This window comes from Mustela erminea, chromosome 19 (genome assembly GCF_009829155.1).
Source record: "Mustela erminea isolate mMusErm1 chromosome 19, mMusErm1.Pri, whole genome shotgun sequence".
NCBI classification, from domain to species: domain Eukaryota; kingdom Metazoa; phylum Chordata; class Mammalia; order Carnivora; family Mustelidae; genus Mustela; species Mustela erminea.
Genome location: NC_045632.1, coordinates 20,968,761 through 20,982,310, shown reverse-complemented (window position 1 = coordinate 20,982,310; position 13,550 = coordinate 20,968,761). Strand labels below are relative to the sequence as shown.

General features: G+C 48.4%; 1 protein-coding gene across 1 annotated transcript in view; it reads right to left on the bottom strand.

Annotated features, from left to right (window-relative positions):
* LOC116580125 overlaps positions 1–13,550 on the bottom strand; it is a 124,927-nt gene that overhangs the window by 54,943 nt on the left and 56,434 nt on the right. The window contains exon 3 of the mRNA XM_032326163.1: positions 2,104–2,188. Within this exon, the coding sequence (XP_032182054.1) occupies positions 2,104–2,188 (85 nt within the window). The remainder of the gene's footprint in view (positions 1–2,103; positions 2,189–13,550) is intronic.

Below are 13,550 nucleotides of genomic sequence, written 5' to 3'. Positions count from 1 at the left end.
TATCATCTCTAGGTCACATCAGAAATGACTGATTGCAAACAAAACTACCCTGAGACTCAACAAAAGGGAAAAAATGAGGTGGAACCTCTCTCACTGACTCAGTGGAGATGGCATGACATGAAAGAGTGGAAGTATCCTGACTTTGACATTGGGTTCCAGTCTTAACTCCACCATTTGCTAACTTGGTCTTGAGCCAATGGTGCCCTTTCTTTGGCCCCTCTGGGCAGGGCAGGAGAACGGTATAGGGGAGGGTTCCACAAACAACATGCCAAAGACTGTGGCTTGGTGAGTATGGAGCTCTCAGTGAAATCCAGTTCTCCTACTCAAATCTCTGGTGACACACTCACCCTTGGGCATGCAAAGTGCGGTAAGACTGTGCCCCTGTCTGAGTGTCACAGGCACACTGGTTCAGGGCATACCTGTAAATCATCTCTTCTTTACACCTCTCTGTTGGTAAAAGGGAGATGCTTCCAGAAAGGTGCCCTTGTGGCTTGACCTCTTACCCAAGAAGCACCCCAATAGGGCAGTCCCTTCCAACCATGGGTTTCTCTACCCAACACTCACAGTGGGAATCTGTCCATTGCTGTTGCTGCCTCTTATATCACTAAAATCAGAATTTGTATTGAATCATGGGTCCGTTCTCAGAACATACCACTCTATGCCCAGTTCGACTTGCTTACTTAACCAGTCCACTGGCTATTTCAACCAAATTACAAAAAAACACAAAGATAAAATAATGAGAAATAAGAATTTGTCACTGCAAACCTGGCAGGCAGGGCCTCTGTTTTGCAAGCAGTTTAAATATTATACTTTTGTGCTTTCCTAAACTAATTTAGCCTACTAATTTTCTATAATTACCTGCATGCTCTTAGCTTCCGCTGGTCAGATGAGTTCTGAGACACTTATATAACCAGCATTAAAAAGATGCATTTAGCAGCTCGGATTGTTAAAGTAACAAAGCCTATAGAATCCGGAGGTTATTGTATTCTCCCAAAAGTACTTAAATAATAGCCTAAAATCTGAAGAATTACTTTAATACTTCAATAAAAATAACCCAATTCAAAACATTTTCAAGGAAACAGAGTTCTTTGCTCTAGGCTACCGAGTAATGTCTGAGAGAAAGTATATAGCCTGTCACTTCTGATTAGAGAACTGTGCCTCTGTGCTTTGAATGAGGGGCATGTCTGGTAATAGGAAGTGCAGATATTAAAGTTAATAAAATAATGTGGAATACGATATATATGAAACTTGACCAAGTATAGCACAGAATGTAACATACATTACCCTGTTCAGTCAACTCCTGTGGCCCGGCATCTAATGACAAGCTTAATTTCTGTTTCCAATGAGGGTACAGCTAAAAATACAATTTCCAGATTAGACAAATATTTTATCCGACTCCCTAACAAATGTAACTGGGAATGGCTGACATGTCTACACAGATGCCCAGCGACCATGAGAGGGAATTACTAGGATTGCAAACTGCTCAGCCTGAAAAGTCCATGAAACCTCATCATCTTTGAGGTCATTATAAATAATTAGTTGCAAACACGGCGATGTGGCAGCTTCACCACTGGAAAAGGACAGGGGCACCTCCATTTCTCTCCCGCCCTGGGAGGCTCTTGGCTCCCTCTCGACACAATCAGGTCTCCCCAAACAACTGGGCACCAAGCCCCCTGCACACCCATGATTACATCTTTAATCTCAAACCCCAACGCCAACTGTAATGGTTTTGTTTTTCGATACATTAACCTTCAACTTGTATTTTCACTATTAAATAACCAGCTTGAGAGCCTCCTGGAATTTTTTTTCTTCCCAGTCACCTACACGAAACCATGTGGTACCCATGATGGGACCCTCTTAAGGGATTTAAAAGCAATTCAATGAGCTAATCTCAGTAAACCCAGAATTAAAGTTCTTGTTTCCATATTTCACTTTCAAAATATTTAGAACTTTGACAGATATGACATTATGTTTTCATTAAAACAGCTGATTTCAAAATGCTGCACTGTGCAGAAACGCCATAAACAGTTTATGATGAACTGCCACACTCTTAATTAAAACAATAAATCCAGCACGCAATATTTGTACAGCCTCTGGTCTGACCTTTGCCTCTTGCTATCCAGCACCAAGCCGCGGCTGCGTTCCCAACGCCAGACGTGGAAGGTTTTAAAACATGATCTGAAAGGCACTAAAGATAAAATAAGAGAAAACGTACCATTAGTCTTCGCAGTTATGATTAATTCAGTTCATATTTTACAATCTGGTTATGGAGTAAAACTGCAGACTTTACATCAAGTATTTGCCATTCACTCTACCTAATGTATAAAAATGCCTGATATTTTAGAAAATGGCACCGAGCTAATTCACCGCAACCCCGCTGAAGGACAGGCATTGAAATCATAAACACGGAGAGTGATGAGCTCTCCGTCTGAAGTGACGAACAGAACTCACTCGGGTGGACGGTCAGCCTCGGACGATAAATATGCCGCTTGCAGCCCTGTCTCCCATGCCACTCTCGTCTCCGTGCTGCTAGATTTCAGATTAAAATATTCCCTTAAATCTCTCCCATCTGCTGCTGGAGCAAGCAGCGAGGGTGTTAATTACCAAACAGGAATAACAGTAAATTTGTGGTACTGGCCCGGAGTCACCAAGTCAACCCCAGACCCTAGCAGCATCAAGGCTGGAAACTGTCCAGAGCTGGGTCGCAGAGCACCCCATACTGAAAGGGAAGCAGGGTGGCTGGGGGACCCCATTCTGCAGCTCTGATTCAAAGGACATACATCCGGCCAGCCAGCTGGCTCCATAAGATAATAGCCCCAGCCACAGCAGGAGCAGAGACTCTCCACAGGAAGGGGAGGGCATGTCCAAGCTCCCCTGTGGTTATAGGGACTAACCACACGGTACCTGCTGCAGACTGGTCCCCGAAAACCTCCCATCATACCTGACCCAAGCACAGGTGTCCAGTCCTTTTCTCTAGGCCTTCCTACCCCAACCCCCCCCACACCCTGTACCTATTTACATATGACAAATGCATGCGTGTGGCACATGGACACGTTCAGAGCTGGGTCTAGCAAAGCCTGGGAGGCTGAGCGACAACCAAGTGGAAGGCAATGAGCTGGACTCATTGTTGGTCCCAGGGTCTGGGTGTGGGGGCAGCTTGGAGGGGGGCGGTTGGAGGTGCAACCCTGTTAGGGGTACCCTGCTTGGTACCCATGTAGGTCCTTGTTGGAGCTGCAGGTAGAGCCCACCAGAGTTCTAGAAAGATGGAGAAGGAAGCCATGCTGGCCAGAGGAGGCCATGCAGGCTCTTAATCCAGGACCTACATCTATTCTGTCCACATCAAAAAGAGTAGAATACCCATTGAGCCACATCTTATTGTGAGGGCCAGACCCCGCCCTACCTAGGGGCTCTGGCTTTCACCCACCTCTGTAGCCTCATCTTGCCTGCCTTCTCCCCTCTCCAGACACCCGACTTCCCACTAAGGGTCCCTTCCAGCCCAAGCAGCCTTGTGGACTCACAGCTCTGGCCTGTGTTCCAGCACTGGAGGGAACCAAAGCTGCTTATCCTCCTCATGGAGACTCCGAAGGTTACCTCCAGGGAGATATGCCTACCCACTCCCAGAGCCTTCTTCAGTCCTTCGTTGGTTGGGGAATTCTGTCCCAGTTGTCCCAGCAGGGGAAGGGCTCTACAGAAAAGCTGGGCCCTTGGGGTGGGGGATGGGGTGAGTCTCTGAGTACAAAGCAGGATTTCTGTGCCCCGCCCCCAAGCCCTGCCTCAGGACCAGTCTTGCCCTCCTAGAAGCCATCACTCAGTGCTTTTGCCCTTTGAGTCAAACATCATAGTTGAAGTGGGTTCCAACCACCCCCTCCCTTTTTACCAAGCAGGGTACCCCTAACAGGGTTGCACCTTCAACACCCTCCCAGCTGCCCCCACACCCAGACCCTGGGACCAAGAAAATCAGCCCCAGATCCTGGGCACCCGCTGTCCCCTCCACTAGTACCATGCACCACACCTTCCAGGTGGGCAGGCCACCCTGGCTGACAAAGGCACACTATGTCTTTAGGGTGTCCTTATGGTCACATTTGGCCCCCACCACGGTTCTTATGAATACACCATTTTTCAGAAGACGGAGGTCTGGAGGAATGAAGTCTCTACCTTAAAATCACACAAGCCAGTGAATAGCACCATGGAATTAAAATCCACTTCCTCTGCCTTAGGGCTAGCGCTCCTTCAGGAAGCACTCTGTCCTCCTTTGGACAGACTCTAAGACTTTCAAATGGGGGCCCATGGATATATCCTCAGGGGGTCCACAACTGCTTGGGGTAATTTTTAATTTACTTTATTTTATTTATTTATTTATTTATTTATTTATTTTACTATTTCACATTGGTGAAAAATCCATCTAAAAGACACAATGAGTGTAAACGTGTTCTGGATCAGGTAGGTGGCCAACCACCGTGTGATTTCCATGACAGGTTTCACGTTTTGCATCCTGTGGGTATCAAAGCACACTTCTGCCGTCATCAAAGATTGAAGGAGGCTGAGGGAGCACTGCAGCTGAGGGAAGGTCAACTGAAATTCTAGAATTCTGTTCATGGGTGTGCAAGCCCTGAGAGACTCTGACCTCGGTTTGGGGGAAGGGGGCGTGTGCTGTGACAGATTGACCTGGGACCCATCAGGAGAATGCAGGGCATAGCATATAACACGTCCACGCTGCTCTCCACTGAGTCACCTCTCAATCCCCCAGCTGGACGCCTGCTATCGTCACTCTCTGGTTTCTGTGATCTGCTACAGCTCTCTTGGTTTCTTTCCATCCTACGCCCTCCCTCTGGATCCACACCCCACGCTGGGGTGTGGGACAGGGTCAGATCTTCCAGATGCTGTATTAGTTTGAGATTTTAGATAGCTCAGACTATTCAGACCATCACAGTGAACCTTTCTTCTTAATCTTGGCAGATCTTAAAGCATAACTTTCATGTGTTGTTAGGAGAATCACGTATCTGCTCTTTGTTGGTTCTTCAACAAGGAATGAGGGAGGGAAGGGAAGAAAGGGGTCCAGAAAAGAAGGAATCCCTGTCCTGGCACCAGTGATGGTTCAAACAGATGAAAAATGGTGGAAAAGTTCAGCCAACCCTGCTCCCAGCCCACCCCACTGCCAAGACATGTAAGCGTGCCCATCTGCAAAGAACCTGGGTTATATGGGTCAGTTCTAGACCAATGTTGCAAGTTGTGATTTAGCGTCAGCAAAACAACATCATCCTTTCCATTAAGTGAATGTCACTACTTTGAATTTCATTGCTTTTATCATTTTGTTTGTATTTAACTTGTATATGAGTTGTCTATAAGTTATAAGCATATGGAGTTTAACCTACTTCTCTAAGATGTGGAATCAAGAATATTATGATCTTTATCCATTGAGTGGGGAAAGCACTTCACACGGTGCCTGGCCCAAGGCAGGCACTAAATGTCACTAAATGTCAATAAATGTCACTAAATAAATGTCACTAAATCTTGTAATGTTATAATAATAAATATTGCCGCAAAAAAATAATTTAAGTTACTACTGAGGGTCTGCAATGTTGTTGTATGGTTTTCTTAAGAAGCTACACTAATCAAACTTAAGGAATATTGAGCTGAATTGCATGTCCCCAAAATTCTCATGTTTAAGTCCCAGCATCTGGCACCTCCCAGTGTGACCATATTTGGAGATAGGGTCCTTAAAAAGGTTATTACAATGAGGGTTTTTTTTAAGATTTTATTTATTTTTTGACAGATCACAAGTAGGCAGAGAGGCAGGCAGAGAGAGAGGAAGGGAAGCAGGCTCCATGCTGAGCAGAGAGCCCGATGCGGGGCTCAATCCCAGGACCCTGGGATCATGACCTGAGCCAAAGGCAGAGGCTTTAACCCACTGAGCCACCCAGGCACCCCATTATGATAAGTTCTTAATGGTGGGCCCTAATCCAATGTGACGGCTGTCCTTATAAGAAGAAATCAGGACAGAGACACGCATAGAGAGAAGACCACGTGAGGACAGCCACCTACACGCTAAAGAGAGAGGTCGCTGAAGAAGTCACCCCCTGCCAACACCTTCACCCCGGACTTCCAGCCCCAAGGACTGTGAACAATAGATTCACAAACCCCCAGTCTGTGGGATTTTGTTACAGCAGCCTGAGCAAACCGCTATACCTCTGAACCCCCCAAATTAGGAACCAACTTGCAATTTCTTGCATTCTGCCTCACCATCCCTTCCATGAGGTGAATCCTGGCCAGCTGGTTGGTCATTGGGAGGAAGGGGAAAGAGAAGCGAGGGATAGAAGAGCTTCGGCCCATACCTGGCCACCATCCCAACCACTGAGCTTGCTCACCATGCCTTGAGACCTCTGAGCTGAGCCACGTCTTTTCCAGCAGGTTCTGCACCTTGGTGCCAGAGTCAGCAGGACAGACGTGGTGAACAGCCCCACGCTTCTGCTCCGGGTTGGGGGCTTCTTGGCACGGGCATATGTCTCCAGGGGTTGTGCCTCCAGGGTGGGAGATGGGGCACACACAGCGATGCTGGGGGCTGGCCCCTGGGTGGGTGCTAATTCATGCAGAGTGCCCAGCCCAGGCTCCGGAGCCCCAGCACAGCCCGGCACGCTCCTCACTGCTGCACATCGATCGTAGGGATGCCTGCCCTAGGGAATCCGTGGCAGGTTCCCCACAGCTGTGCCCGGCCCTCTGCTGGGCGGTAGGACTAGAGGCACAGGTCCTCTGGGAGGACAGGGCATCCTCGGCTTTACAACAGGACAAATGGACCATTTCATATCCCAAAACAGCCTCCCAGGAACACTCCCAAACGGGGCCATAAAAGAAGGTTCAGAACCAAGAACTTTTACAGGGTTGTTTGTTTGTTTGTTTGTTTTTATCTCTGTGTCTATTGAGTTTTATACCCCTTCAGGGTATCTGGGGGCTGAGGGCAGAGTAGAAAAAGGCCTTTCATTAAATGCAGGAAACAGAAACAGCCAGAAATGAGTTGGACTCTTCACTGTCTGGTTTCAAGGTAACTCTTGAAAAACTCCCAAGTCCCCACTGGGCAGCAACCAGCAGGGCGATGCTGTCTGCCGGTTGACGGCATTCTAAGTTCTAGCCTGGGATGCAGCCGTGGCCTGAAGCCCCCAGCCATGGCCAAGGCTTCTTGAGAGCCATGGGGGTAGGGGCAATGAGGGACAGCTGACAGAGCCATGTACCCCAGGGCTCTGGAGCAGACGGGCCACCAGCTACACAGGGTGCTGGAGCATCTCACCATTTGCCTCAGAAGGTCTCATCCTACCCTTGGCATCTCACCAGCAGAGGATTAGCCTCTGTGCAAAAGACAGACTGTGGGCTCCAGGTTAGGGAGCAAGGCAGATTAGGGGGCAGAGGGAGAGAGAGAAAGAGAATCTTAAGCACGCTCCATGCACAGCTCGGGGCCCCAGTGCAGGGCTCAATCTCATGACCCTGAAATCATGACCTGAGCCAAAATCAAGAGTCAGATGTTCAACTGACTGAGGCACCCGGGTGCCCCGTGGCCATTAACGCCCTCACTCACACTGCATATATCCTACCCAATATACACAATAACCCAAAGACACACAAAGGGCCCAAACCTTCCCAGAGCCAAGCAATCTACATTTTGCACCAAGAGGCACAAACCCTGGCCCAGGATTGCCTACGTCTCCCCCCCACCCCACCCCCAGGACTCAGGCAGCATCAGACGCCGGCCCCGGCTGGCCCCCGTCTGCCAGCGCGTCATCCTGGGATCCTTCCCACACTCTTCACAAAGCCTGTGCTGCGGAATTTTGCCGTCAGAGAAGTGTGGAGGCCAAGGCAGCCAGAGCTGAGCTCGAGGAATCATTCAGTGGTGACTAGGAAGGACACTGGCATCCCCAAGTCTATTTCCATCTCGAGACTCAAACATTCTGCAAACGCCCTTCCCTCTGCCGTGGAGGTGGGTCCCTGCCAGAAATGCACCCACACCTACTGCTCCCCAAACCCCACATCCAGCGTGCCCAGCAAACACGGGCTGTAGCTTGAAAGCAAGAAAATCAGGAAGCAGAACATTGCTAATTCTCAAGGCAGCATTAACTCATTCGCTTGCACATATGGGGTACTTGGACCCCACTGGGCCTTCTATATATATCACTTATCATACAGCAGGTGCAACTTGGGAGAATTAATGTTGCTATAGGAACATTCGGATCAAGGCTGGCTTCCAGAGTGAAGAGAGAAAAAATAAGTTCTCCTCCTCAGTGTACTTCTCTGTTTTGAGCTTCAAAGAAGAAGCAATGTAATCGAGTCAGAGGAGGCAAGAAGGGGCTTCCCCTAGTGGTTTGGAGAAGGTGAGAATTCCTGGAAGCAGCTCCTTGGGGAGAGGGGAAGGAAGCTCAGAGCCTAAGCCTCATGGCCACGTGGCCAAGAGGGCTGGAGACAGGGACCTCGGGGAGCAAAGCCCTGTCCGGGCCAGGAACTGGTCTTGGGGTGCCAAGGCTGGAGGGTTGCCTCAGGGTGCTTCAAGAATCCTCCCTGAGGACAGGTTGAAAGTCCCATAAACTCTAGAATATGATGTGCTCACCTTCCCCAGCTCCACATCCCTATGCTTTATTCCTACCACCTGCCATGCTTCCCAGGGATAGCATCAGGAAAAAAGGGGAGATCAAGGGTGGGTTCAGAAGTCTGCTTTGGTCCCTGATAGACACCCCATGGAGACCCATCTCTGGCTGAGGAACTAGAGCAGGAGACATGTCGGAAGTTTGCTTTAACCCTGGCATTATAACTCAGCTCTCCTTGGGAGCAATGGCTGTGCCCACCTATGAATCCCTCAGATAAACTAAACTCTTCAGTGAAAGATCTGAGCATTTGGCTCACCCATTAGAGGCTTTCCTGACTAGTAAACTGGATATACCCTGGATCTGCCCAGTGTTTGGAAATCCAGAAGCCTACCGTCTCCTTTCGGGAGGGGCAGGGATCCGAAGTCTCCATCTCACCACCTCTCCTTCCATATCTGGGGGACTTAGCAGGCCACACCTGCTGAGTGGCCCAGACAGCCAGACATCCCACCTACGGTGAGGAGAGAGACACACATCTGATTTCATCGCATCACCTAGCCCCAGCATCTGGCAACGCGCTCGGAACGGGCTGGCTGAAGGAGTGGATGTTGAGTCCAAGACGACAACAGAGCAAAGAAGGAGAGAAGTAAGGTCAGCCTTCCTAATGCCATTTCCAACTCAGGGTCTGCCAGGTACCCACGTAGGGCCAGGTGCTCTATTTTGCCCAGGGGATACATAGATGAATAAGACATCACCTGTGCCCTCAAGATGGGCACAGCCCCACCCAGTGGAGGGGAAAGGAGAAGCAGGAAAAATAAGTAAAAACTGTGTCTTACTTCTGGTCTTCCCGGGAACCAAGGCTAGGCACCTACAAATGCCCATGGAATGAACGTGGATGGTAAAGTGACAGGGACCTGCCCAAGGAATAATGTCAAGTGTCAAAAGGAGCACAGGGTGGGGGAAATTTATTATGGACAAGAAGGTATGGTGTCACGGGCTGTGGCCCACGCTCCCCCCCAGCGGATGAAAGGAAACTCTCCAGTTCCACTGGAGACTCAAGGACTCAAGTCTCCCTCCCCATTAGGTATTTCAGACACAGCCTAAATACCGTGACCAGGAAAGGGACTGCCACCACCCAGAACTGCTGTTTTGCATTTCATTTGAAGCTGTGTCTACTTTTAAAATATATAGAATGGTCAAGTGGCCTATCTAAGTGCTTCCCAGTCCCCTTTGCTTGGAGCTGCGTACCGAACATCCTAACCACGGGCAGGGCTGAGTCCTCGAGATGCAGAGGGACGAGAAGCCTGTCCCTCATAGGGGAAGGCAGGCAGGGAGGGCATAAGCATTCTTCTCTTGCCCACCCTCTCAGATCTTCTACACAGTTGAAAGAAAGATGGGTCTGCACCCTCCTTAGGTCCACAATTTGCCCCATTTCACATGTCAGACCAGCAAGGGGAAAGACAACTCAGAGCACCCACGGACACTGGTCATTCTAAGATGGTGGTGGGCAAATGGCGAAGGGTTACCTGGTTTGTCTGAGAGGCTTCCCAGGTGTCGCCAAGACAGACCCCCTTCTAGGGCTCCTGGGTCCCTCCTACCCGCTGTCCCTCTGTTGTGTGTCAGAAATTCCTCTCTTTGTTTCCTGAGCTTACTTTAACTCAAGTGTGGTGTTTTCAATTCTGCCTGTGGCGTGGCTTTGGAATTAAGCAGTTTGTGTGCTGACAGCTGGTGTTACAACTGGCCTACTCCCTCCCGCCCCCACAGAGAGCCAGCTCGGTGGGTGGACGGCCTCTGAGGAGCTCACGCACGTTCCAACAGCCGTCTTCTCCCCAGGGAGGGGGCGGGAGCCACAGAAGCTGGTGAGAATGCTGTGGGGGCCTCACACAGCCCCGAGGACATCCCAGGGCAGCACGAAACCACTGTTGAAATATTAGCCCCCATTTTCCAATACGCACCTTTGGGGACACTGTCAGAGTCCCAAACACACTCTGTGCCACGGAGAAGCCTTCCTCACCTCATCGGTCAGGCAACAGGTCCAGGTTAAGGGCCAGTGCCACTAAGGAGTAGTCACATGGGGCATGTGTGTCCCACAGGCATTACAAATGAGAATTCTGGGTACACAGAATGCCTTGAGAGCCCTTTATTTTTTTTTTTTAAGATTTTATTTTTAAGGCATCTCCACACCCAACATGGGGCTCGAACTTACAACCCTAAGACGGGAAGTTGCATGCTCCACCGACTAAGGCAACCAGGTGCCCCTTGGGAATCCCTTATATTCTTTAATCTTGTCCTTTTGTCTCAACACAGCCCTAAGACTCCTACTAGCCCAGCAAACAAGATGGAGAAAGGTGATCCATTTCCCAGGGAGCGAGCATTTCCAGAATTTTGCTGAGTCCGAGGTGCTAAGAAATGGTCCCTACATGCAGAAGCAAATTTGAGGTGACCCCGCAAAGACCCGGGAACCGCGTACACTTCCAAGCCTCATCAGAGCCAGTCAGTCAGTCATGGCCAGGCCCCCGCCCCCACTTCATGCATAAGGAACAGAGGCAGTTCACCCCCAGTTCCTATGCCCAACAGACCTCAGGCCCCTGGCAATCCTTAATGTCATCCAACTTATCAGAGGGGGCCAGAGCTGTTTTCATTTTCCTTTGGGCTACTGTATCTCCCTCATAATTTATAGGCCATTTTGCATATCCTAGACATAAAGTGGAAGTTTCTAAAATGATTTTTTTTTTTTACTACGGTAGATTCTAGACCTCAGGATCTGTAAATAAAGTCAACAACTAATCTCAGTGTCTGCTTATTCATATGAATGCAGACTTGAGATTTCTGCAAAAACAAGGAATACGATATTGCTCTTCCCAAAGTTCAGTAAATGGCTTGCAAGGACCTTCAACCCAAGCAACCTTACACTGGCTTCCACTGGTGTCGAGATAAAGTCCCAACCCCTCCAAGGCCTACGGGGCACACCTGCCTGGTCTGCCTCCCAATGGCCATGTCTGCCGGGCTCTCCTCCCCTGGCCTTTCAGCCCTTAAACACGTCAAGCTCCTTAACAATGTTTATTCCTCTATTCTGTTCCATTGATCTATGTGTCTGTTTTTGTGCCAGTACCATGCTGTCTTGATGACGACAGCTTTGTAATAGAGCTTGAAGTCCGGAATTGTGATGCCACCAACGTTGGCTTTCTTTTTCAATATCCCTTTGGCTATTCGAGGTCTTTTCTGGTTCCATATAAATTTTACAGATAGAGAGCCCAGAAATAGACCCTCAACTCTATGGTCAACTAATCTTCGACAAAGCAGGAAAGAATGTCCAATGGCAAAAAGACAGCCTCTTCAATAAATGGTGCTGGGAAAATTGGACAGCCACATGCAGAAAAATGAAATTGGACCATTTCCTTACACCACACACAAAAATAGACTCAAAGTGGATGAAGGACCTCAATGTGCGAAAGGAATCCATCAAAATCCTTGAGGAGAACACAGGCAGCAACCTCTTTGACCTCAACCGCAGCAACATCTTCCTAGGAACAACGCAAAAGGCAAGGGAAGCAAGGGCAAAAATGAATTATTGGGATTTCATCAAGATCAAAAGCTTTTGCACAGCAAAGGAAACGGTTAACAAAATCAAAAGACAACTGACAGAATGGGAGAAGATATTTGCAAAGGACATATCAGATAAAGGACTAGTGTCCAGAATCTATAAAGAACTTAGCAAACTCAACACCCAAAGAACAAATAATCCAATCAAGAAATGGGCAGAGGACATGAACAGACATTTCTGCAACGAAGACATCCAGATGGCCAACAGACACATGAAAAAGTGCTCCATATCACTCGGCATCAGGGAAATACAAATCAAAACCACAGTGAGATATCACCTCACACCAGTCAGAATGGCTAAAATAAAAAAGTCAGGAAATGACAGATGCTGGCGAGGATGCGGAGAAAGGGGAACCCTCCTACACTGTTGGTGGGAATGCAAGCTGGTGCAGCCACTCTGGAAAACAGCATGGAGGTTCCTCAAAATGTTGAAAATAGAACTGCCCTATGACCCAGCAATTGCACTATTGGGTATTTACCCTAAGGATACAAACGTAGTGATCCAAAGGGGCACGTGCACCCGAATGTTTATAGCAGCAATGTCCACAATAGCCAAACTATGGAAAGAACCTAGATGTCCATCAACAGATGAATGGATCAAGAAGATGTGGTATATATACACAATGGAATACTATGCAGCCACCAAAAGAAATGAAATCTTGCCATTTGCGACAACATGGATGGAACTAGAGCGTATCATGCTTAGCGAAATAAGTCAAGCAGAGAAAGACAACTATCATATGATCTCCTTGATATGAGGAAGTGGTGATGCAACATGGGGGCTTAAGTGGGTAGGAGAAGAATAAAGGAAACAAGATGGGATTGGGAGGGAGACAAACCATAAGTGACTTTTAATCTCACAAAACAAACTGAGGGTTGCTGGGGGGAGGGGGTTTGGGAGAAGGGGGTGGGATTATGGACATTGGGGAGGGTATGTGCTTTGGTGAGTGCTATGAAGTGTGTAAACCTGGTGATTCACAGACCTGTACCCCTGGGGATAGAGTATTATGCCTCCATCAGAAAGGATGAATACCCAACTTTTGTAGCAACATGGACGGGACTGGAAGAGATTATGCTGAGTGAAATAAGTCAAGCAGAGAGAGTCAATTATCATATGGTTTCACTTATTTGTGGAGCATAACAAATAGCATGGAGGACATGGGAACTTAGAGTGGAGAAGGGAGTTGGGGGAAATTGGAAGGGGAGGTGAACCATGAGAGACTATGGACTCTGAAAAACAATCTGAGGGTTTTGAAGGGACGGGGGGTGGGAGGTTGGGGTACCAGGTGGTGGGTATTATAGAGGGCACGGATTGCATGGAGCACGGGGTGTGGTGCAAAAATAATGAATACTATTATGCTGGAAATAAAAAAAAAATAAAAAATA